Here is a 26,922-nt window from a genome sequence, read left to right as displayed (position 1 = left end):
ACCTTATGGTGCGAATATGCTTTTTATGCCAAGTTCAGATGTTAGCACTTCTGATGTGATAATGGTACGAGCTAATATTATTTGCAAATGTTTGAGTGCCCAAATATATCTTCCTAACTGAAGCTAATGTGTTGAAATGTAATACCTTACAGAGGCACAGCTGGCTCACGGTCTGAGCATAAAACTGCAATGAAGACCTTTTTCTCATGCCAGCCTGCAAATTCCCTTAAAAAATTAATAGTTATGTATTTAATTTTTCAGTCAGTAAAATGGGGAAATAAAAGCATTGGTTGGTCTGCCTAATGGAGTACATATGAAACTTATAAATAAACAAGACATCAAGAAGCACAACAATCACTAATTATAAAATTGGACACAAAGAAAAATCAGGAGATTGAGCCCATCTGCAACTGCACACAAAGGAAACACACAATGACTTCCCGGCTGCAACATTCCTATCAATAGCAAGAAAAGATCCCAAAGAAAGGAAAGGGGGCATTCATTGTGTTTTCCAATAAATCAGCCTGCTGAGCCTCCCTCGACAAAAATGAAGAGAGTCTTTAAAAGTGGCATGAATTTCCCCTAGATTTCCTAACACTTCATTTCTTACCTTGCCTTCACACATGCAGGTGGCGGATCATTTTAAAGAACTGTCATGGTAAACAGCGTCTCTTTTACTGCACAGTGCTTCACAAGGTAAAAGAAACGTGAGGAGCTGAGAACGTACGCAGCCCACACTGTAGGCATCTCAGTACTCGCGATCATTACACGCACTCACAGACGGGCAATGCTGGGCTTTAAAGCCGAACCGTGCATTATCGCTTTCTCAGAGCCCTGGGGCTATCACCGCAAAGCACAGTGGTCCATTCTAAGCTCTGAATAGAGAAGAGGAAGAGATCATTAAATTATAATTTCCATGCACAATTGGTACAAGTATTTCCTACCAACAGGATTAATGTGAAAGCCAAGATCCCAGAATAAAGCTGCTCAGCAGAGAGGATGGCAGTTTAGTGTCTTGTAAATTTGATTTCACTGAAAGCCCTGACACATCATAATGGTGAAATCCTATTTACTGTAGCAAGCAGGATGGATAATGCTATTTAATACCTGGTGTACTGTGTGCCATCAGCTCACAGCTCTGTGCTCCACGTTCTCATCTTACCTTGAGGTTAATACTTCTTGACAGCCTACATGGTAAAGAGAGCCCCAAATTAACTGTGATCCCATGATTTGCAAATCTTTCCTCCAAAGTTAGGCACAGAAAAGCTGGCTCCAGTTAAGGGGATCATTTTAATGGGACACACTTTCAACTTCTTATCCCAGGGAAAAAAAAAATGGAAGTCTCCTATCCCTAAAGCCAGATTAAAATAGCATTTCAAGGTTACCCATTAGAAAATTCAGAGAGGTTAACAAAAAAAACCAATGTGTTTGAAGGACTTGTTAAATAATGAATTAAGGATAAGACTCCCATTTCTACCATACTGTATTGATTTTCCCCCTCAGAGAACAAATCTTTTTTTAAAAGAGCATCCTGCTTGCCACTTTTGAAATATCTGCAATAATAAAGTTCCTTTAGGGAGACAGGTAAAAGAATAAAAGGGTTCAGTATCTGAATCTGTTATAAATAACTGTGTCAATTACATCAACAAAAGATATGGTGATACTGGACATTATTCATTTCTCTGCCTAACAATTAGCATCTAAGGGCATTTATTTGAACTATCATTATTTGCTACTGATTAAAAAAATTGAGAGAAACTCAAGGTAAATACTGTGAACCATTTTACTGGCAGCTCTGTCATTTGTGATGGCATTAAAATTAAAAGTGACATTGGCTCCTCTTGTCTTCAGGTCCAAACCCCTGGACCAGAGATCCACCCACATCTGTTCCAATAACTTGGTGACTACAGAGACCACCGGGACTCCGCCTGGATTTCAAGGTGAATGAGGAGGCCAGCACAAAATTTCCCAGTGTCAAAAAACGGTATGTTTCTCTAGGTTAACAAATGCAAACCAGCATAACCTATCAAGGCGTAGCCATCAAAAAGTTATGCTTTTAACTATCCTGGTGCTAAATCTGCTTTTATCACATGGTATGGCCAAAACACACAGAGTAAGTTAACTGTTTAGAAAGCATTGTAGGGGAAAATATCAAAGGATTTTTTTTTAACCCATAAATTTGAGTTTAAGGTATCTCCCTACCCTCAAAAAGGGTTGTTTATGTTTTAGTATCTCAGATGTCACTGGTCTGTGACTGCATCCTTATTAATCCCTTGAAAAGGCTGACCCAGCTTCACTCAATGAAATATTTTACAGTGACAGACTTCGTGTGGTAGTAAAAATGCATAATAATTTCTTCCCATAAGGAGCACACTGAGCTGACAATAATCTGTCTGTTGTCATTTCTCTTTATTACCATTCGTTGGCCTTATTTTTCCCCCAAGCTTTGCACAGAGGAATTGCAGAAAGGAAGGTACTAATTGACAAGGAAGAAGTCAAGCAATCAAAAAAGCCAATTAATCACACAGATGAGCCTGACACTTTATGATGCAATGAAAGACACGCCACCTACCACAGGTAAACAGCTTTTACAAATTGCTCACTTGATGTAAGCATGACCTTAGAATTTAATTAGCAACTCTCTCCACAGGTGACGAACTGATAAAGTACATTTCTTTTTAATGATAATTTATTTTTCACCATTCTCTTTGCATTGCTCTCTTTTGCCCAGCTTGTACACTTCCCTCTCCTTCTTAATTGTATGGGACTGACTGCAGTGTGTATGCAAATTGCAGCTGAAATCGACAGAAGCCTGTAAACCGAAAGCAATACATGCCCCACCACCCTGTTGATCTGAAGACTGTAACTGTATCTAACTAAGCTCTCTGATCTCCCTCAGCTCCGCAAGCCACCAGGGCTTTTAAAGCTCTCTTCACGCTGTGCCAAAACCCCACCACTCTTATGAACGCCAAGAGCAAAGTGGATGCAGTAAAGCAAATCAATCCAACTTCATAATTGGGAAGTTAGGCATGCAAGACACACTAATCATCAAAGAACTCATGTCTCCAAGATGTCCTGGGGAGGAAGGAGTCCTTCATCCCAGTATTTCCCTGGGGAATCTGGACTCTGCCCTCCTCTTCCTCGGCCTTGGTCCTCCTACAGGACTAACAGACTACTGGAAAATACAACTTTTCTTCAAGAATATGCAGGTAATCCAGACTCTCATGAAATAACCATCAAAATCGTTTATCAAAAGGGAACGGAAAGTATGTTTCCTTCTAGAATGGAATGGGATGGCTGTCCTGTAGCAATACTATAAACATATATATGAATGAATGAATGAATGAATGGATACCTCAAAAATATTTCCAAACTGCTCCAATGACTAGAAATGTCTTACTTTAAAATAAAAATAGTATAACTAGATATTAAAATAATCCTTAGGAGTATCATGCTGTAGTTGCTAGGTTAAAAGGAGTTATTTATTCCCTTTTGGTCCAATTTTCCCAGGAAGTACCACATCCTGGGGAGAAAATTATGCATTTTGAATGCTTAACACTTTCAGGTAATGAGGTGGCATTAATCAAATTATAACAACAGGACCTAAAAGGCTGTACTAAGAGCCACAAAGAACTAACTTACCACCCAAAGAACAAAACAATTGGCAAGATTTAGCTTCCCAAGTGCAGAGCTGACAGGTGTTAAAGACAGCACTGGGGAGTGGCTAACAGCTCAGGGGCTGGGCCGGCTCGGGGCCAGGTCGCGGCCAGCTCACGGTCTGGCTGCACGTTCCTGAGCAAACGCCTGGAACCTCAGGATCTTCATCTGAGCAACAAGGGTGGCGGCAGCATAGGGCCGTTCGAGAGGATAAAAGGACTATCTATGCAACGTGCCTGGACAATGCGAATGCTCAACAACTGTTACTGTTAGCCACTAGGATGGTGGTGATGCTGTAAACAACCAAAGTTAACCTGGATTTTCCCATGGGTTAAATTACTATCTTAAACTATTACTGAAGATAGTAAGCATTTTGTGAAGAAACACTGTACACTAATTGTTTAGACATAACTTTATGGTATAGGCTTAGTAAACTTAGGATTCGTTCACTCTACTCTTACAATGTGTGAGTTGTGGTAAATATAGAAACAAGATAATAACCTTTGCCCTCAAGGAGTCTACAAGATAAATACAGATAACTAATTTCGATTACCATAAACTATGGCATCAGGGATAGAGGTTTATGGACAATTCCCTGAGGGAATTGGGGGAGGCTTCTGAAGAAAAGCTCTTTGAAAGGTTCCTCTCACCAAATCATCAACCAGGAATTCATACTCAGATATCTTTCAGTTAGGTTGAAATGGGGTGGCCTAGGGACCAGAAGTACCTCTCCCCCAGAAGGGAGGGGGTTGCACAAAGCCCTGGGGGTGGGGTGGGGTGCTGCCTGGATTGAAACCGTAACGGCAACTGCAAGAGAGCCTCCCCACCCTGGGGGTACTGTCAGCAAAGCCAACGCCGGGCAAACCAACGCGCGTGCGCCGTGCCGGGCAGCTGAGCAGCTCCTCATACAGCCTTCCCACAGCTGCATGGGTAGCTGTGGCTGGGACACTTCTGTCCCCTTTAGCAAAATAGCAGCCAGAAGAGGGGCAAAGACACCGGGGACTGACGCATAGGCAGGTATTAGCCCACACTGGTTGAAAAGTCAAGACATTCTGTCGCACATGGGTTTATGGGCCCAGGCGTTAGTTAAAACAGGACTTGCCCTGAAGTGCACACTGTCTTCCTTGCTCCCGGTCAGAGTGGGGGGGGGGGGGGGCTGGAGTGTGGTGCACTTTGGAGGGACCCTGCTTTGGCCCTGACAGCAGCACACAGACACACAAGCTGGGAAAGTTCCTTGTCCCCAAGGGCGAAAGCTGCTTTGGGCACTGGAGCCCCACAGATGGAGCTTCCCCTGCACAATTGGCGGGAGTGATCTGACAGTGCACCCCAAACCTGGGGAAAGAGAGAAAGCTGTGTGAGATGACGGCGACTGTGGAACCCCCAAGTGTGCACCCCAGAGAGAGAGCACACCCAAAAGCTGGAGGGGCGTGATCCTTTTGCAGCCACCAAGGGCTCCAAAAGGACAGATGAGGAATGATGGGGCACTTCTAAGCATGGGTTTGCATTTCAGCGTTTTTGGTGCCAAGGGGATTTCTGAGTATGGTGGAAGAGAATGCTTGGAGCAGGTGAGACCTCAGCTACCCCAACCGGAAACCCTGTTAATAAAAACCGCTTTCCGTCCCCACCTAGTTCTGTGTTATGCTCGTGCGTGAGGGCAGGCGCCGGACCCCAGGCTGCTCAGTTACAAGGTCACACATCTACATGCGATTCTAATGTTCTTAAAACATAAAAATTTACTCCACATCTGTGACGTTGTTATTGGAAAAAGCTGGCAACATTTACAATAAAATAAGGACCTGAAAGACTTTTCAAATGGCCCTGATCTTCTTCCTCAGTATAGAATACTCGAATGCTGGTTCTAAGAGGTGTGAAATTGGTGTCCAGTTAAATTATGCTTATTACACCCCACAAGTTAGAGAAAGGGAAACATCATCTCAGATACCTGGTGAACTAGCCAATATAAAATACTGGGAGGAGAAAGCTGCATTCACCAAAGGGAATAATATCTCACTGATAAAGAGTTTCTTGAAATAAATCCAAGATGCAAACCAAGAACTGAATGTGCTTCACATATTCAGTGACCCTGGGTTCATATATTGAAAGAAACTGACCACCTCTGGTCAATGAAAATAAATAGTTCAAGTAATAAGTTTATGAGTCATAGAAAAGTGATAATATATGCATTTACTGTGTCTGTTAATCCACCTGATGAGAAGATGATAAGGAGATCTTAGGAATAATCCTTGGAATTATTCTTTAAAATACTCAATGTCTCCTCTCCATCACTAATATACCACAGAATATCTAGTTTATGGCTTCATCGTTTCATTGGGTTAAAAGAGAGAGATATGTACATATATTCTCTTTGAAACCACAAGTAACCTGAATTCCACAGTAAACTAGATGATTCTGCAGGCTATGTTAAAATCAGCTGTTTTTGTTTTTGTTTTTACATTGTGCACTGCTGGATTCAGCACCTTTATGCCTCCTAATGCAAAGTCCGGAGACTCCCTGGGAGCAATGATTAGACCCGGTGCTTTCCACTATCCCTACAGTACAAGCAAAACCCTTTTCCATCTCTTGCAATAAGTCTAAAAACTGCTTCCTCATCGGGGGCCTGAATGTCTCTGAAATATTCCCAGATAAAATCCCAAATGGACCAAATTCAACTTAGGTATTTTAGGAATGGCAATAACAAATAAAAACATGACTTCACAGGAACGGGTAGAAGATGGCAAGAAGCTGAACAATTCTAAAGTGAGTTTATGATTATTAGTATCTTACACACAATGGAAAGCAAGTAAATAGTCTTTAATGGCAGCAGCTTATGTTTGTTCCCAGTTCTCTAGGAGCCTTTATATGCTACCTTATCTCATGCCCACCAGTAACTCACCAAGATGAGCAAGGAACAGAGCATCCCCCCCACTTGACAGATCCAGACACCACAGAGATTCAGGAAATTGTCAACTGGATGACAAAGCCAGGCCTTCTGATGCCCAGGACAGCACGCTTTCTACCACATGCTACTAAATATGGAGTTACTAAGTATCGACTACTAGTAATGTGATTATTCCACCTAAGGAGTCTTCTAAGTTCACTGGTGCTTCTCAGCATTCAGTTAAAATTCCTAAATAACTACTTTCCAGACTTATCTTCAAGCAGGACAAATCGTATATATTTTGCCTCAATAAGAACACACTCTAATCGCAACTACTTGGTATCATTACACTGATCCACCCATCTGATGTCCCACCACCTGTCCTCACCTGGGCCCAGAAGTAACAGGCAGCTGCTCAGCAGACCAGGTTCATCTGCCAAGAACAACTCCTCTCAGCTCCTCACGCCAATCACTGAATAATCTACCTCAAATTAGTGAACTTATGAGAAATGGGTGAACATTTTCAGTGCTGTTTCTTGTACTTAACAGTAACCAATGACAAATTCAAAAGATACAGATATGAAATTAGGAAAAATACAAATTCAAGTGTTATACCCAGCTAGGAAAATTACAGCTAGGGCATTCCTGGAACAGGGTAATGAACAAACATCCAGGAACAATTGGGTTTAAAATTCTAGCCAAATAAGGTAACTAACCCGGGCCCGCCAGAAAGTGCCCACCAGCAGCAGCACCCACCAATCAGGGACCCTCGCCGTTTTTAAATAAGCCAATAGCTAACCGCCACCTCTGCTTCTGTATGCCTTTGCTTGCTTGCTAGAAAATATAAATTACCCAGTAGTCTGTAAGCCAGGCGCGACTTCCATTTTGTAGCTCTGAGTAGCTACGTGACTCCGGTCACAGTTGGGGAAGTTCGCCCCTGCGCAGGAAAATCTTTGGCCATTAAAATTTTTATCAATTCAGTTCTGGACTCCGAGAGTGTGTATTTACCCGCCGATCGTCTACAACATAAGCACAGTGATACTTGATGGCAAAGTAAACTACAACTGGGTGGGAAGAAAGCAGGTACTGAGTAAGTCACCTCCAGCTTTCACTCCCATCGACTTAGTTCAGCTAACGATGGCTAACCATGGCCAGCAGAGTGCCCTGGAAGGACAGACGTAAAATAGGAAGCACTGCTGCTTGGGTGGTGACTCTGCGCTAGACACTCTGAAAGGTGGTTTATGACAGCGGCCCCCAACTTTTTTTGGCATCATGGGCTGGTTTCCTGGAACCTGAGCATCACTTGCTCACACGCCTGCACACCTGGTGCCACACACGGGGTTGGGGAGGCAGGAGGCGGAGCCCAGGCAAGCTTTGCTTGCGGCCAGGTTCCTAACAGGCCGCAACCCGGTACCACTGGCAGGGGACCCCTGCTTTATGAGATATGGCTCAGTTAACAAATCAGTGAGGTAAGCACGAACATCCTCACTTCACAGCTGAGGAAACGAGGCTCCAGTAAGGTGCTCAAGAGCCACAGTGGGGAAATGCCGGTTCTGATCCAATCCACCCGATGTCAGAGCCTGTGCTCTAAACCAGGGTCAAGCCCAGCCCGCCACCTGATTCAATCCAGCCCTGACAACACCATTCCATTTCTAAATGGTTGGGAGAAAAAAATCAAAAGACTGTTTCAAACTCCAGGGTCCCTAAGCTGAAACACGGTCACATTTGTTCACTGACACAGTGGCCGTGGCTGCATTCGCAATACGACGGCAGAGCTGAGTTAACTGTGACAGGAGCCACACAGGGCCCGCGAAGCTGAAAATACTCACTACCTGGCCCTTTACAGAAAAGCGTGCTGACTTCTGCTCTAAGCCATTTCACTTTAGGCTTCTTTACATCGCTACCTGGATGTTTTAAGAAATAAGCCACAATTAACATATCCCAAATCAAACTCCTAATTGCCTCCACTACACACATCCAGATCCACACTTTAAGTCTTCCCCTGTGGAAAATCCGTCCTGTATGAAAGCCACAGACCTAGAGTACTTTCAAGTTCTTTCTTTCACTCATGATCAAAGCCACCAGTAAATCTGCTCAGCTCTGTCTGCCTTTGAAATATCCACACACATTTCTTTCCCTCCACTGCTCCGCACCCTGGCCCATGCCGTCACCATCCCTTTTCTGAATCGCTGCCACACCACTTACTAGGACTTGCTGGCCTTGTTTCCCGCTCTAGACAGCGGCTACAATACTCTTCTACCCACAAACCTCTGGCCCTTCTAAACACGCCCACCACACTCCTGCTTGAGGGTCCTGGGGGTCCCCCATGACTGCAGACCTCTTCCAAGATGCTGTCCTATCGTACACAGACAGACCCTCCCCCTCCACTTGACCCTGCGCTCACACGCCCAGGCCCTGGGACTGCCTTTCCCTGGCTTGCTGTTTGCCATGTTATCTCACCCCTCACCCCCTACAATACATATACTGGGCTTTCATCGAATTTCGGCTCCATGAGGGCAGAGGTGGAGTTCATTTTCCTCAAGAGCGTAACTCTGGCACCAGACCAGGGCCTGACACCCATCGGGTAAGCGAGCATCCGCTGAGTGAATGAGAAAGCAGGCCCACATTCAAGAACACCGCTCCATGACAGAGACGGGGGAAGGAATTCGACATACAAGTAACTGTACTCAGTGGGGCTTAATAATGTACTTCGAATTTTACCTACTTTCTTAGTAAACACCCTACTCTAACAAATCAAATGTGGGGTGCCTCGATCTACTGGGGAAGAACGCGAGCTCTGTAGCATCACAGTCTACGTACGGAGTTATCCAGACACACCTACTTGGTTGACAAGGGTTCTGTTCACAGGCTCGAAGTCCCACTCCTCCTCCTCCTCTGCAGCTCAGTCGAACTCTGGGGCCGTGCTGACGACGGGCACTCACTACCTCACCGCCTCCCCCCTCCTCCTCTCCCTAAGTTCTACTGTATCTATCCTGCTCTTGTCTACCACACTCGAAAGAGACATTCATTTCTTAGCCACAAATGCAGTGAAACTGAGTTTTCACAAAGGAAGTATGTCCTTTAAAACACGATCATTTCTCAAAACATACACGTTTAGTCAATGTTGGGGAAAGTTAAGTATTCTAACAGAATTGTACACTTGAAATCTATAGAATTTTATTACCCAATGTTCCCCCGAGAAATTCCATAAACATTTTTTAAAAGGAAAAAAGAAAAGAAACTGTGGATGATGGTGATGATGACGAGCACTCCACTGTGTGACCCAGAGACAGTGCAGTTTCCGAACGTTTGAGGGGAGATGTAGGAGGTCTGTGAGTGGTAAATGCATCAACGAACCAATAACGCCACCGTACTCAAAGCTATCGCAGCAGAGATGACTGTCCCGTTTGAGAATAATCTACCTGCTTGGCTTCTTCACTTCCTGGCCAATTTTTAACTAGAAAAAGCAGTTTCAACTTTAACTTATCGAGTTTTAAATGTATCTACGGGAAAGCTGCAGATGGGCGGGAGAAGGAACCAATGATGAGCAACACACATACCCTCTCCTCCAGCCTGGCCAGCTGCTCTTTGTAGAAGGCGTCCTGTCGCTTTATCACGCGATCCTTCTCCTCCAGCAGCCTGGCCTGAAAAGGGAAATGCAGAATAGACTGTATTATGAAAAGGCAACAGCAAAGCAGAAGTCAAGTATGCATGGCATTAGAAATAAATATAAAAGGCTGAGGACTTCTACAAACTATTAGGTCTCTGCCACAGGGAAATATTAATAAGACGACGATCGCTGGATTTAAATGTAAAGAACGTGTCTACATCGTTTTTCTTTTTGTGCTGTAACAGCTGTGTCCTACTTTGTCCAAACGCATCACAATACAGCAGAGACAGTTTCATTTAACTTCTCTTAATTTCCAGGATTAATATTTTGCACAATAAAACTTTGATTTTAATCTGGGCATAAGACACATGGTTATTAACCTTTCTTGAACAACAAAAAAATACCTAAGCAACATTTTGCATGTAAACTTTATACTTGAGAACCCTTAAATTACCCAGGGAAACTTGGATGTAAATACATGCATTGGTCCGTTCACTTTTTTGTGAAACAGCTGTCTTTAGAGAGAGGGTAAAAAAAAACTACTGTAAATGTTTATATACATAATTAAAATTACTATTAATAATAAAAATAATTTAAACATGTTTTCCCACTTCTAATTTAGAAGACCTTATTTACAAAATAATAATGCAATAAAATACTGATTCTTGAAAACATAATGATAAAGATGGTTACTTATATATTTTTTGATTAGTGAAATCATGTATTTTTTAAACCACTGTCTGCATCTCAGTCACTGTTTAAGTGACCACCTTCTCTGGGGGAACAAGCCCCCCTACATCATCCCAAGTTAGAAAGGTTTTTAGCGTATTTTTCATTCAGCGGATATCGAATCCACACCTGAGCAGGAATCTTTAAGAAATCAAGGGAGGATGTACTTTGGCATTCGCACCTCTGGGCCGAGCTCTGTGCCTGCCTTAGCCTCTCTAACGGTGTCTTCCACTGGGTCATTGTTCTGCTACTTACCTTGGCATCGATGTCCTGCAGCATGTCAAAACAAACAAACAAAAGGGTATTTAACACTATAAGTAACTGTTTTTTCCTAATGCCAGAAAGAAAGCTGATGCATGATCTCTACTTAGAGTGCAAGCCAAGGAAGGCTGGGTGTGCTGCGGGGCAGACTTGCTGAACTCAGAACACGTTTAAATGTGACTGGGCTGTTCATGCGATTCAGAGATCTCAGTGAGAAGTTCATATACTTGAAAGCACATGCACAAATAAAAACAAATACAATCTTAAGATTAGATAAAAACACATTCATATGTAAGTACATAATCCATGGCTCCTTTGTACAACACAGTGAAAACCTGCCAGTCTGTCATAAATATTTTTTAAAAAGTAAATGGAGAATGTGTAACCAAAATTAGCACGACTGTGTATGTGCTCTAAAAAGACCTCCCTAAATTCAACATAGACGCTTGATATAAACAAATGAAAAAGAACGAACTTATGAGACCCTCTGTAAAGATAAAAAAAATTAAACTAAGTGAAAAAAAGAAGAAAAAAACATGTAGCTGTGAGAATTCATGTAACCTATACGCCACTTAAAAAATAAGCCCTCTACCCCACCCCACAAATAACACAGACTGGAAAATCACACAGAAAAATACAAAAAATAAACACAGGAAAAAAGAAAACTAAACCACAGAAGAAATCAAAACACGAATATCGAAATAATAAAATGCCACCACAAAAATACAAAGTAATAGTGGTGTAGACACAGGAAAGCAGGCGCTTCTGTACACAGCTGCTCAGAATGTAAACGGGTACAAACCACTTTTTAAACCGACTTGACAAAATGTTACAAGGCTTAAAAATGTGCACATTCACTGAGATGTGATCACTATTTTTAGAACTTAAGTAATTATAGCAATATGCAAAGATGTTCATGATAGGGCTGTTTAGGAATGCAAAGAAACAAAAATAAAACCTAATCTAAGTGTGTTAAATAAAAATATACTCTCGATATACTAAGTAAAAAAGAAAAAGACTATAAACAGAAAAGACAGCATGATCTCTTTTTTCTGTAGGAAAGGGGGAGCGGGGAAAGACCAAATGGATAGTCAACAAAAGTTATAACAGGGTGGTTTCTAGTTTTTGCTTCTATTTTCCAAATTGAACATAACAGTAGAGCAACAAATCAAATTCTGCTTTAAGCTTGAACATTCCTCTGTGGTAACTGCCATATGCAGCTGAATCGGAAGGCTGCAGTGATGGGCAAGACGTGGAGTAAGATCTGGTCCCACAGCAGGGTGTCGATTATACAGATTTTAGTCTACACATAATGATCAACCACGGACAGCCATGGAAAATTATGTTTCAACAGAATAATTTTTTAATTCAAACTATTGCGTTGGGGAAAAACAGGTCATAAAATAGCATGTACACTAAGTTCCTAATTTTGGGTAAGAAATGGGGGTTAAGGGCAAAAAAAAAGGAAAGGGAAAGTTGAGTTCTTTGTGCATGAGCGTGGGAAAAACATAGAGACTGCTGAGAAGTTAACAGTGGATATAATATGCATAGTGGGATGTATTTCTTACTTGGACTTCTAGTTTCCAAATTTTATAAAGAGCAATTATGACTTCTGTAATCAGAAACACATTTAAAACATAAATACCACATACATTTCTCTGACTATGAGATGAAAATATATATGAGGCCGGGAGTGTGAACTATTAAGTAACTATATTAACCACCAAAAAACAATGTTTTCACAACTCAGTTACTTACAGCATGGAGATGATTTCACCTGCCAAATCCTTAACGCATCAGCACTCGATTCAGTTTTCCGTTCAATACATGACATCACCCACTGTGGTTCTTAAAGCACTCCCACCAAATGCTGATTGTTCCTGTGCGGCTAGGTACATGGTGAGGGTTGTTTTTTTTTTTTTTTTAACTACAAGAATATTGCTTGAGACTACTGAAGGCTACTCCCACCAACAAGTTTAATTTTGAGGGGCTGATTACAACCTAAATAAAGGATATACAAAAATATCCTCATTTACATTTTCAGGTGTAATCCTTGAAAACTTTAAAGCAACGTGCTGGAAGCTCAGATATGGACATTATGGCACTACTTCCAAAGACCCGAAGACACTGAGCTACAGTCTGACTTCACCCATCTGTCCTTGGATGGCGAGTGGAATCAATAGTCCGAGATAAGCAGGGAGAATAACAACAGGAAACACAGCCATTCCGCTCGCGTGGCACACCGCTTTGAAACAGTTAATGGGATGCTGGGAGGGGAAGTCACACCAGATGAATCCTAACGCTTAAATAAGCCTGGGAGACACTGACTCTGCTAATAGCCGCTGAGGATGGAGAGTCACACTCAAGAAAAAGCAGAAAACCAAGGGCAAGGAAACAAAACTTGTATGTGTGACTCGAACAGATATAAGTGGGCAGGTAAAAACAAAGTGGATCCCAACATATTTGTTGTTATATTCCCCTAAATTCTCATTGAACAACCACTTCTTAGGGAACAAATGAGTCTAAAAAGTTCCCCCCCACTTCCTGTTTGCTGCTCCTCCACTATAAGAAATGTGCAGTTTTCAGACCCTGTCAGATTCGATATGAAACGACTGGGCTTGAAAACACGGCAGACGTGCTTACATGATCACTATGGAAAACAGGAGCGTTCCACACGCGAGAGCAACAAAGAAAAGAAGAAAATCAAGTCTCCTTTAAGAAACCCATCATAAACACGTTGGCAGCTAGATACAAAATGAAGTATATACATCTTTCCTTCCTTAAAGACTTGTCTCTTTTCAGAAAAGATCTGAAAAGTTTATATACTTAACCTCTTCTCTTCACTGTTTTTTAAAAATATTATATTTATTTTTAGAAGAGGAGAAGGGAGGAAGAAAGAGAAGGAGAGGAACATCGACAGATGAGAGGAACACTGACAGGCTGCCTCTCACACGTGCCCTGAATATGGTGGGACTGAACCCACAGCCCAGGCCTGTGCCCTGACTGGGAATCAAACCGGAGACCCTCTGCTTTGCGGAATGACATTCGACCAACTGAGCCACACTGGTCAGGGCTCCTCTCTTCACTGCCGGTTTTACTTTTTTTGTTTCAAAAACCACTTACTTTGGCCTATGCTTTCTTTTTTCGAAAGAATAAAAAGATACACCTCCAGGTGGCGGAGGACATAATTTGAAAATGTCTTTCAAAGTGTTTACAACAAAGGATGAATGGTTGACGGAAGAAAAACCTGGGGCTGTGGGCAGGGCACATTGTGCTGGGAGGGCCTTTACCTCCCCTCCTTCGCTCCCAGGAAAGTCTCCGTAGCAGAAGCGTTTCGGCATGGCGGCTCAGCTCTCCTGGACCCGGCGCTCCTAGGCACTGAGGCAGCCACTGCTCAGGGTTCCTGGCATTTGGCACCCGGTGACATCACAATCCCTTAGCTCAGAGGGGGTGCTTGTTGCCTCATGCACCAAGTACAAGGTATGTTAAAGAAACATTCGGCGCTAAGGAAAAGGCTTGTATGTTTTAAATGACAAAGTTCCTTGAAATGTCAGTGTTCAATTTTAATAGCTCAAAGTGGAAAACAAAGCGGGAACCTGCTCAATTTTTCCATGGGATGATATTATGAAGCCAGAGATTACTAGGCTTGAGAAAAGGCAAGAGCTGTAAATCAATGTAAACAGGAAATCCTTGTAATTCATTTCCTGTCATTCTAAATCTTATAAAGAATCTGAAACACACATATAATGGGCTGGGGAAACTTTTATCTTTCATAATAATATGGATAATCTGTGCTAGACAAATAAATCTCTATATCTGTCTGTCTCTCTGTCAATCTATCCACCTATCTTTCGACTCACACGGGCAAACAAGAGCAAGGAAAAGAGCTCTATTCCTTGTCAATTACATATAAGGGACAATGTAAAGGACCCTAATATAATCATATGCTAACATAAAACAGAGAACGGAAATATCCAAGGGGGCATAAACTTGTAAGGTGATATTACATTTAGAAGCTGTAGAACATGATCACTGTGAATATTAATTAGCCATGACAAAATAATTAAAGTAGCCATATATTCAATTAGCTAAATACTAGGCTTTTGTTATAAATGAGAAACTACTTAGGGTTCACTGAGCTTTTATCAAGTGGCATTAATAACAAGCAAAGAATTATACTCACAGCGCTGTTTTCCAAACCACACCGGAAGGTGACCTTCAAAAGGGTAATTCATCTAGGTGAACTGAAATGATGCCTAACCTGTTGTCGGATTTAGTGTACTTTTCAATAACTCCTTAGAGGCAGAAGCCTAAGCTATGAGCAAACCCCAGCATGAAATGTTAAACCATCCCATGTCCACTAACACAGTAATGCCCAATTAAGTTGAATACAGACCAAGACCGTTCTTTCAATAGAATTCTTCATACAAAATCTGGAACTCATACCCAAGCCCCCGGGATGTGATCAGAGCCATGTGTCTCTGTTTGCTCTGTTTTCCCCAAAGAGCTTCAAGAACCATGGTCTACCTGTCCGCTCCGCCATGCTGATAACGCACGGAACAGCCTCCTGCGAACCCTCTGCCTCTTCTGGCACTCATCTAGAAAGCAACCCACGTGGCCTCTGTGACCCCACTAGTGCCACACTAGTTTGAGACCTATGAGAACCAAAAACATTTCCAGACATTGCCAACTGTCCTCGGGGAAGCGCAAGTTCCCCCGGCTGAGAACCACTGGCTGATTGTCTCAGGACAACTATACACAGCCTCACCTGCCTCAGGTGAACCTTCCCTGCAAAGAAAGCACTTGGAAGAGCAGAGAACTGGCACTGCACTGCGTTCTACAGAATGAACTGTATGAATCATTTGGGACTTGCCTGCTAATAAATTTTTGTTCAGTAATTGTCTCCATCATAGACACCGGATTCCAGAATGGGGTTGGAGACTAGCCTGCATTATAACTCGGTACTAACGTCGCACTGTGAAGGTGAAATGCATAAAAGCAACACGTAAAGTGGCGCATCATATCCCCTGAGAGAGGAAACTGGGAGTTTGAATGATTTTTGACCTAAGCAGGGAAAGCATGTAACAGATACATCAGTTCTATCTTTTCTATGGCTCCCTGTCAAAAGAGACGGCCTGACACATAACGTGTAAGACTTCAAATCCATGCACCTGATGCTCAGTTCAGTTGACATGAAGTGGTACTGGTTGCTAACATTTCTTCTGCTTGGGCAGTGACAATGACGGACCTGTTGTTAAATATTTTATATATCGCTCCTGAAAACAGGCATACTGTGACTTCATTATAATGTACAAGTTTCACATTACAAAGCAACATGATATTTCAACATGAAATATCACCATGAAAAAGGCACTGAAACATATTACCACATCAGCTCACTTCTCTCCCAACATCCATTTAAAAAAAAAAGCACCCATCAGGATACCCAGCACAAAAACATTAAATAAATGCTGAATCAAGAGTGGAACGAGCCATGAGGGTTTCAGAGTTCTCAGGTGAGTAGCTCTACCTGCTGTAACGATGCCAGCTTCAGCTACTGCATGCTTATGGAAGACACACGTAATTGGAAGCATGCACCAAGTCCTGCAGAGAAGACTGTGTTGGATCAAATGCACCAATTAAAACGAAAACCAAGTTCTAGAAGACCGAGATCTATAAAATAAATAAGGACTCTGTTGCAGATCATTAGTAAGCTTAGAAACTTATTTAAGAGTTATAATTGCAAGGGTCATATGTAGTAAACTACCATCTGAGTATATGGACTTGGGGCAGGAAGGGCTTTTATTTTCAAATTCATCCACGGTGTGACTGGAGTCACTACCACTGAACATTCCCATTACAGGGAAAGCAAACTGGTCTCCACGCCAGACTGAGGCCGATGTGGTACCGAACGGAAAGGAGCACTACACCTTTGGAATTTTATGGCTTAAGGTGCAAGTACACTGAAATGTCTCTGCCTTCTTATTCCACACTGTGGAGAATAATACTTCCATCTCCAGGCACTTACACACATCATCTGTTTCACGATGGAGATTAAAAACCACAGAGGCGCTCAAACATAGAGATGCCAGCTGAACCGCCCTATCTGTGCGCGGGTGTCTGTATCACTGATCTGACAAATAAACTGAACAACAGCATGGGGACAATTACTGCACCACTACTGAATTCCTTCTCTTTGCATGAGTTTGTATTTGTTCAATTTAAATTTAGATTTACTATGCACACTACTGAGACCAACTGGCCAGGGTTAGTTTTTTCTCTTGCAATCTATTTCACATTCAGAGCTAGGGGAAAAACATCCAGAGATCACCCAGTTCATTTTATCAGCAGCGAGCTGGGTCCCCAGCTCCTTGCTGAGTGTGGGAATTTTTAAGCGTCACGGAGAGAGTTCATTCTGGGGTCCCTGATCCTTGACAGCAGTGGACTTCCCATTACTCCCTGACCTCATATCTTTTCACGTTGGCTTGACTTTAAGGGAAGACAATGTAAAAATGACTAAGCAAACACTTGTAGTCGTTTTCAACACTACTCAACTAAGAGATCTTTAAAGATTTCCTGTAATGGTTAATGCGGAATTTTCTAAAAGTGTCTCCAGAACCCGCTACGTGCCATGTCAGTTCAGACCCTCTGGGACGCCCATGCTGAGACAGAATCAGACGTACGAGAGATTCGCTGGGGGGAAGGATACAGGCCAGCAGAGGTGGGAAGCACAGAGCCTCGGATGGTGCTGTAGGTCGGACTCCCGTGATGGGAGGTAAGGCAGGAAGGAGGAGACAGCGGCGGAGACAGCGGTGAAGACAGCAATGAAGATCTGGGAAAACTGTGGCCAGGCTGATGGGGAGGCCCAGAGCAAAGACTGCCAACCCCCGAATGGAGGAGACTCGACTTTGACAGATCCCACCGTGGCATCGGCTTGAGGCTGTCAGCTCAGGGCAGGCTTCACAGAGAGAACTTTGAGAAATTCTCTCTCAAAGAGAGGGCTGCAGGCTCACTGCCACAGCGGCCACATGATCCGATTGGCTAATTAACACGAAACAAATGAGGACAACAGTGAACTTTAAGGAGGTCTTAAACTTCAGCTTCCATTTAGAACAGAAGTAAACCAGCAAACCAAGAATAGGTTATATGTGTTTGTATACTTCAATTCCCATGAGAATTGTTTCACTTATACAGGCTGCACTGAGTAAATCCTACCATCCCTATGGAACACAATTTGATTCAGAAATCCCATGTAGCAGAAAAAGCAACAGAACAGCCATCAGACAAAGATGGAATTCCAGTGTGGCTGCTAAATCATGAAATTGTGCAAGTTACTTCACCTTCTGGGGTCTGCTTTCTTTGTAAATTTTAAGGAGATGAGCTAAATAATATCTAAGACTGGACTAACATTCAAATTTTATGCAGTACATTTACCATAACACTTCTTCAACTAGTCATTCATTTAGAATCAACTCTATAGCTAGACTGGAGGTAAGTCAACAAATGTATCTGTTCTGCTGCCAAGCTGCTGGGATGCCACCAGCACACATTAAACAGCATTTGGAAGCACTGCCTAGAGCGTGGCACCTGGCTGCCGGGGCAGCCCCTCATGGCAGCAGCGAGGCTCCCGCTCCGCCGGGCCTGGCACCAGCGGTGCGCTTACAAGGACTGGAGGAGCGCAGGGCTTCGCCCACTCACTCTGTTGCTTAGCAATGAGCAATGTTCACTGGGCCAGTTCCTGGACCTACCACCACCTCACACAGTCAAAGAGGTAAGGCTGAGGGTGAAAGGGGCCTCTTTCCCCAAACAAGCTCAACTCACTCCTGCCTAGTACATCATACTGGCTCTCATTTTCTGCCCCCAAATGACTCAGCTGGGAAATAATTGTTTGCTCGTATCTTTTGTGGTGCGTTAGGGAGGAGGGTTCCTGGCATTGCCTCACATGCACACAGAGCTAAGGCTAAAACAACCGCTCACACTAGAGTAGGGGGACCGTACCCGGCGCACAGGGCTCACCGCTCTACGAGGAAGCCGGGGCGGCTCAGTCGGCCTCAGGCCCCACACGCCCTCAGAGGCTGGGCCTCTCCTCCCAGTGAGTGGAGTCTGAGTGGTGTAAGGTACACAGTTTTCATCCACAAACCCTCAAATGAAAGCCAACAATTCACCTAGTGCTCCACTACAGAAACCAACTAACTCAATAATGGGGGAAAACTCCCAGTGCTGAACTCTTAAGAATAAACAAAAAAAAAAAAAAAAAAAAGAGAAATCTTTGTCTCAAATATTCATTTTTTCACCTTTACTGAGGTATAACTGACAAAGGAAATCCACATGGTGATTTCAAAACTAAATCCTTAATAAGAAATCAAAAAACTAAATCCTTAAGCTGTGGCTCTACTGTATTCCAAAAAAAACTAAATTCAGAAAAGCATTAAAATGATAAAAATCTGTATTTTCTTAAATTCTCAGCAATGGCCACTTGGAAGGAAGGCACGAAATATTGGCCTTTTATTCCAAACCCGATAATGAATGGATTTCCAAAAAATCTTTAGCGTCCATTAAAGCCTCTAGCTTACCTGACCAAGACAATGAATTTAAGGGATGAGACTGGGGGATTAACTAGTGATAAGCAGAAGCCTGGACTAAGCAAGATGGGAGAGAAGGGCCGGAAAGGAAGGACAGAAGGCACCCAAACCATGATCGTCCAGAGGGGAACCAACAGAGCCCACAGGATAGGATGTGACTAAGCCACTTCAGGTCCTGGGTCCAGATGGATGAGAGGACACCATCATTGCCCACTGAAGGGCCAGGCTGGCTTGGGTTTAGCTTTGCTCACGAGACCCCTGTGCACAGGTGTCTTCCACAGGACCATCCTGCAGCAGGCAACCCTGGAACCTCACATTCTGGCATCCCTCAGCACCAGAGGTTTGCTGCCAAGAAACTCAAGAATGGATGCAATCACAATGGCAACTCATACTTTTTAACATCCTTGACCATTTTTGAAGATGTAAAATTACATAATCACATTAGAAAGCTTCACTACACAGCAATGTGTAGTAGTACAGTTTTGTACCCACCTCTTTTGTTTTTATTAATTTTTATAGTTAAAAATAACAGTTGCCGATAAAAGACTTGCCTAAAATCCACAGCTTAAAAGCTGCCCCGTGAGCACACAGTTCCCGACTTTTCCCACCACAGCTCACCAGGACACCCTTCTCTATGTCTGGAGAACATGATTTTGCTTTGGTTTTGCCCGCTGGGTAGGCAGAGAATTATTAGTTATTTGACATGATATCCTGTGTGCTATATGGTTATGACTATCATTTTCATTATATATTATCTTTCTGGCTCAAAAATACTCCTCCTGTGAGTATGATTTCCATTCATCGTCATTTAATCAGATGCTAGAAAGCTCCCAGCAACTGTTCAGGCTGAGGAACTAAGTGATCAGATTCCAGCCCAGAGGAAAGTGACCCCCTACCCCAAGCTTCTTAAACCAAGTGCAAGTTTATTGCATGTAAAATGATGTTCTTAACGACAAACCCTTAATGACATTGGGTGCCATCTTTATCAACTATCAAAACTACTCAGACAAAAGAAGAACCACATACATTTAAAAGAAGTATACGCCTTAGAATCCAAGGTCCTGAGGGGTTAAAGATCTAACCGTGAACTAGCTCTACTCTCATAAAACCAGAAAGCTAGTCCGTCACGAGTTAACAGAATCCAGGTCACCCAGATGCACATGTAATGCTGCCATACTGAACAACATGCTGGGTACTCTTAAAAACCTTCCTGCAAATAAGGAAAAAATCCAAAAATAAAGTCTTATTATCAAACATACCATCACCGATCTGCCCCCACCCACACAACAGCACACGCATGCACTCGCATGGGTGATGGGTGACCATCTGCAGGGCTCCTCGGGTGCACTCCCTTCCAGACGTGTTCATCAGCTGGGATGAGCACTGGGGAGGTGGACAAAGGCATTGCAGACCATGGATCAAAGAGCTGCATGAAGAAAATACATCACCGAAAGTTATAGACATGTTTGTTACGCATAAATACCAGGATGTTGTAACTGAAGTACAGGAAGAGAAATATTTTGCTGAAAGTTCTGGGTTGGGCCTTTAAAAGTTTACAATATTAGCCAGATAGTTTTTTTTTATGTTGAATTTTTTGTGATCTTTGCCATTTGTCACCTTGCACAGAATATTTCAGACTGCAGTAAAGAAGTTTTGCTTTTTCCTAAGTGAACTAAAGACAGCCTGTTTGCTTTGAAGAATGGCTACCGCCTGCTATTATTCTGACACTGAAAACAGGCGATGTAATGCCATTTAGCGAGTTAACACCACTTTACTGAAAGAAGAGCGAAAGTGGTATTTTGTAATCTTCTCAGAATTTTTTTAAAGTTCTAAGAAATAGGTTTATATTTTAGTGATAATAAACTGCAAGTGACATAGGAGAGTATTAAAACCAGACACTGTGCCTCTGCAGTGTGACAAGCCTGGTTTAGCACAGAAGGAAATCCCTCCCAAGTCCCCCTATCTTTTTCCTTTATTCTTTCCGTCTGGTGTCAGATGTGTAGAAGCAGTAATGATGGCATGATCAAGGGAAGGCTGACAAGTGGCTGGATATTTGTAAAAAAGACTGCTTAGCTGATCTTTGCAAAAGCTTAGCTGATCTTTTGTCCTACTGGGGTTTTCTGTCACCTGAGCGAGGCTGCATCCTTAAGACATGAAATGCAACATAAAACTATTAATTGATCTATTCTCCAAATATTGAGTTGGCCCAAAAATTTGTTCAGTCTTTTTCTACTCGATGGCCCTAGTTGAGCTTAGTTGTCTTTAACTTCTTTTGAAACAATTTTGTTAGATTGTATTGTGACAGCTGTCATATCAGTGTGCATTTTTTTAAAAAAACTTAACAAAATTGGTGAGTTTTGTGCAGTCATTTTAATACTGAAGATGGAAGATGCAAAATTCTTTCAGTGTATTATGCTTAATTATTTCAAGAAGGGTAATAACACAACTGAAACTCAAAAAAAGATTTGAGTGGTGTACGGAGGAGGGAGGTGCTGTGACTGACAGAACACGTCCAAGTGGTTTGAGAAGTTGCCAGGTTCTACTGACATTTTGGGCATGTAATTCTTTGCTGTGGGGCTGTCTTACACATTGGAAGATGTTCAGCAGCACCCCTGGCCTCTACGAACTAGAAGCCAATAACGGGAGAAAGTTGACATACTCAAAATATCCAAATCAATGAAGTTATTTATGAAAATAAAATGTGTCTTTTATTTTATTGAAAAAACTCGACAGACTTTCTGGCCAAGCCAATAGTTCCTGGAACACTGTGGAGAACTCTTCCAATTTGGTTGGTAGAATGAGCTGGCCACCAGCTTCCTCAGCTCTGAAAAGTGCTTGACCGTGAACTACACAAACTACAGTCGTGGCAGTGCAGAAACGACTGTGGGGCACCCTGAGTGTATTTCCCATGCAGAGAAAATATGCTAAAATCACTCACTCACCGGAATAAACAAAATAAACTTAACGTATCTATTTACCCAATAAGCACTCAATGAAACCTGTCTTACGAAGACCCTCTGACACTGCTAATACACAGTAGGACACAATCAGTAACTAAGCCAATCGCATCTCACTCATTGATAATAAGCCACACTCCTCAAGCTCCAATTTGCACGTCGTTACATAAAGTTAGCAACAATCCATTCCTGCTTACCAATGAATGGTATGTTTTAAAGGAACATACAAATTGGGTGGAGGGCAGTGCACAAGATGTATAAACAAACAACCATAATAAAAATAATGCACAAGGTCCGGCAGAAGTAACACCTGCTTGAGTGTAGTTGGTAAGGTAATAATGTGGGTGTAATAATTTACAGTTTTAATTTGAACATTTCACCAAAAACATCATATAGTGTGCTTGAGCGTGATATTGTTATGTTACAGAATTACACGCTTATGGTTTTGTAGTAAAAGATTCTGTAATATAACAGGGTGTTATTTTACACCCCGCACCCTGTGTCATGAGGACAGCGAACACTACAAGGAAAAGGAAGAATCTGATCAGCTGGACTGGAACTGGAAAGCGGGATGAGTAGGGTTTAGATGAGCGGAGACACTGTCACAGGCCACTGTGAGAAAAGGGACAATGAACAGGGATGGAGCGGAGCATCGGTGGAGGAGGGAGTCACGGGAGGAGGGCCGGAGAGGAATGGGAATGAGGCTGCAGGGAGACTTGGCCCGAAAGGTGTGTGAGTGCGCGGAAAACACTATTTCGGGAGGATCAGTCCGGTGTCTAGGATGGATGAGGGGGCGGGAGAGTCCTGGGGGGAGACCATTTAGGGGGCTGTTGAAAGGATCCGGGTGTGAGGTGACCCCGGACTACGTGTGCTGACTGGCAGTTACGTCCCCAGGAGCACCTTCTACATTCTAGCGAGGAGACAGAGAATACAAAACTGAAAGGACCAACCGTGGTCCCAGACACAGGGGAGAGGCGTTAGAATGGACACAGTGTGACCACCGAGCGTGGTGCGGGAACCTCCAACAGAAACCACCACCGGAACCGCGGAACGTGGAGACAGGTCACTGACATCTGTCTGAGACGGCAAACACTCTAGTCTAAAATAAAGTCACTTAGAGAGGAAAGTGTATTTAGTGGAAGAGGGGAAATCTGGGATATATCATGAGGTATTGGGGAGTATTTTTGCAATTGAGGCAAAACTGACGCGTATCACCGCATCGGTCCCAGCACACCACGTCCTGATCCGGTATCTGTACACGCTGCGAAATGACCACCCAACAAACCCCGTCAACTCTGTCAGCACAGTGACAGTGTTCTTCCTGTGATGAGAACTTTTAAGTTCTACTCTCTCGCAATTGTCAGATGTGCAACCCATACCAGTGCTGTGTTCACTACGGTTTCACAGGAAGTGTGCTCTCCAGCCGCCGTGCCGGGCTCTGGCAGAGAGTCTGCTGTGAGGGGCAGTGCGGGGCCACAGGGAAAGTACACCTGGGAGTTTTCCGACGGGCAGCCGACTGACAAGCGTGGACCTTCAGACACACTATCGTCTAGCAATGAATCATAACTCCTCTATCCTAATTTAAAAAAAAACTACTACATAAAATCTCCAACTTTAGAAAAGCCATGGTGGCTCTTGATATACATTTTAAAATAATTTTAATATTTGCTCAGATATTTCGTTGAGATGCCATTGAGAGTATGCTACCTTTAAAAACTCAAGTCAAGGTAATTTTTTCCTCTTAACTTGAGATTTAACTGCTTTTCTGATTTGAAAAGCAGCCTTTAACACCGGAGGACTCTGGTTTGTACAGTATGGCCAGAAGTTAAAATCGAGACTCTCCTCACTGAGGAGATGAGTCCCTTCAGTGGACGGCCAAGGTGCCCACGACGTAGGCTAGAAGCCTGTGCCACCGCCGCGTGCTGGGCCCGGGCGGCGTCACGCCCAGGCTGACCACGTGTGGAGAGTTAGCGACAGCGGAGTCTGCAGCAGGACACCCAGCCGGCTGAGGCCAAGTGGGCAGTAGCACAGGGACGGGGAGAAAGTTAATTCAGAACAATGTGACATCGCTGTGACCGGACTGGAAGCAACTATAGAGGGAGACCACACTGGTGGGTGGCAATCCAGGCCAAAGGGCTGTCTCTGAACAATGTGTTCCTAGGACTATTAGGGTGAAAGGCAGGACCGTGAGCAGCCAAACGCTCACCTCTGATGAACGCAGGACACGGCATCCGCCCACAGTTACGCCGCCAGGTCACCTGAGCAACGATCGCCACCGACGTCTCCAGTACCAGAAATGACGTTACGGGCCCTGTGGTACAACTGTGTGCATGAGGGTGCTCCCGAAATTAGTACTATTCCGTGATTAATCAATAGGAAGTATATTTTCCCACAGAACAGGAAAAACGATGATTAAACTTAAAAAGTATGAAATGGTTTATTTGTTGTTAATAGCTATGTGCTAAAATTCAACCAAATATGAAACCGTTTTCCTTTTCCAGACACCAGCTTTCAAATGTTCTCGAAACCACCAAGCCTGATAGAGAAAGGGGTGCTCTACGCCAACCTCAGTCACCCCGCTTGACTGGTGTGCGTGTGTGTGCGTGTGCACTGGGGGTGAGGGGAACAGGGCCCTAAAATGATAGAGAGCAAATTACCTGAAAACATCAGTTTAGAAATGAGGAGGAAAGCTGCAGCAGCAAAGCTAACACAGAAGAGAAAGGTTCATCCAACGAGACACGCGGAAGTCCTACGTATCTGACAAGCTTTGGGGGCATCGGTGGGTGCAGGGAGGCGGGAACAAAAGCGGAGACAAGGAGGAGTGGGCTTCAGGTAAGAACACAGGTGACTTGATCAAGCTTCTCAAGCAGGGGACAGGAAAAGGACCACCGTGACGAGCAGACTGGGCCATGCCAGAGGCCAGAGGCCTGGGCAGGGAAAACTGGGGAAGTGCGGGAAGTGCCCGCTGAGGGAAGTGCCCGCTGAGGGAAGTGCCCGCTGAGGGAAGTGCCCGCTGAGGGAAGTGCACGCTGAGGGAAGTGCCGGAAGTGCACGCTGAGGGAAGTGCCCGCTGAGGGAAGTGCCCGCTGAGGGAAGTGCCGGAAGTGCCCGCTGAGGGAAGTGCACGCTGAGGGAAGTGCCCGCTGAGGGAAGTGCCCGCTGAGGGAAGTGCACGCTGAGGGAAGTGCACGCTGAGGGAAGTGCACGCTGAGGGAAGTGCCCGCTGAGGGAAGTGCCCGCTGAGGGAAGTGCCGGAAGTGCCCGCTGAGGGAAGTGCACGCTGAGGGAAGTGCCCGCTGAGGGAAGTGCCCGCTGAGGGAAGTGCACGCTGAGGGAAGTGCACGCTGAGGGAAGTGCACGCTGAGGGAAGTGCACGCTGAGGGAAGTGCCCGCTGAGGGAAGTGCCCGCTGAGGGAAGTGCACGCGGGGGAAGTGCCCGCTGAGGGAAGTGCACGCTGAGGGAAGTGCCCGCTGAGGGAAGTGCACGCTGAGGGAAGTGCCCGCTGAGGGAAGTGCCCGCTGAGGGAAGTGCACGCTGAGGGAAGTGCCCGCTGAGGGAAGTGCCCGCTGAGGGAAGTGCACGCTGAGGGAAGTGCACGCTGAGGGAAGTGCCCGCTGAGGGAAGTGCCCGCTGAGGGAAGTGCCCGCTGAGGGAAGTGCACGCTGAGGGAAGTGCACGCTGAGGGAAGTGCCCGCTGAGGGAAGTGCCCGCTGAGGGAAGTGCCCGCTGAGGGAAGTGCCCGCTGAGGGAAGTGCACGCTGAGGGAAGTGCACGCTGAGGGAAGTGCCCGCTGAGGGAAGTGCCCGCTGAGGGAAGTGCCCGCTGAGGGAAGTGCACGCTGAGGGAAGTGCACGCTGAGGGAAGTGCACGCTGAGGGCGGCTCCCTGTCCTCTCCCCTCGGTGTTGCCCTTCCAACTCCGCCTGCTCTTTTCCTCCCTCGTCTGCCTTTCAAGTTATCAGGATGTCCGTCCATCCTTCTCTGGTCCCTCTTCTCTTTGCTCATTTCTCCTTCCTCGCTTCTGTTCTTGCCCTTACTGAGCTAACATGTACGTGATGTACCAGTTTGTTTTGAAGTACAAGGGGGTCAGGACGAGAATTTCTGACTTTAAAAACACTAAGCATTAGTCCCACCTCCATCGCCTTACTTGTGGTCTGATTTCTTTTTTTCCTTCCTCCAGACAATTAGCAGCACTGTAGAGGGAAAAAAAAACCCTTTTTCTGATTTAACAAATATACACTCTTTGTCT

General features: G+C 44.2%; 1 protein-coding gene across 1 annotated transcript in view; it reads right to left on the bottom strand.

Annotated features, from left to right (window-relative positions):
- The window catches only part of CHCHD3 (coiled-coil-helix-coiled-coil-helix domain containing 3), a 262,793-nt gene that overhangs the window by 87,079 nt on the left and 148,792 nt on the right, over positions 1-26,922 (bottom strand). The window contains exon 5 of the mRNA XM_037165866.2: positions 10,096-10,179. Coding sequence (XP_037021761.1) covers positions 10,096-10,179 — 84 coding nt within the window. The remainder of the gene's footprint in view (positions 1-10,095; positions 10,180-26,922) is intronic.

This window comes from Artibeus jamaicensis, unplaced genomic scaffold, assembly GCF_021234435.1.
Source record: "Artibeus jamaicensis isolate MK-2021 breed Jamaican fruit bat unplaced genomic scaffold, CSHL_Jam_final scaffold_3307, whole genome shotgun sequence".
Taxonomy (NCBI): domain Eukaryota; kingdom Metazoa; phylum Chordata; class Mammalia; order Chiroptera; family Phyllostomidae; genus Artibeus; species Artibeus jamaicensis.
Note: the sequence above shows the minus strand (reverse complement) of the source record. Positions and strands in the feature narration are given on the sequence as shown.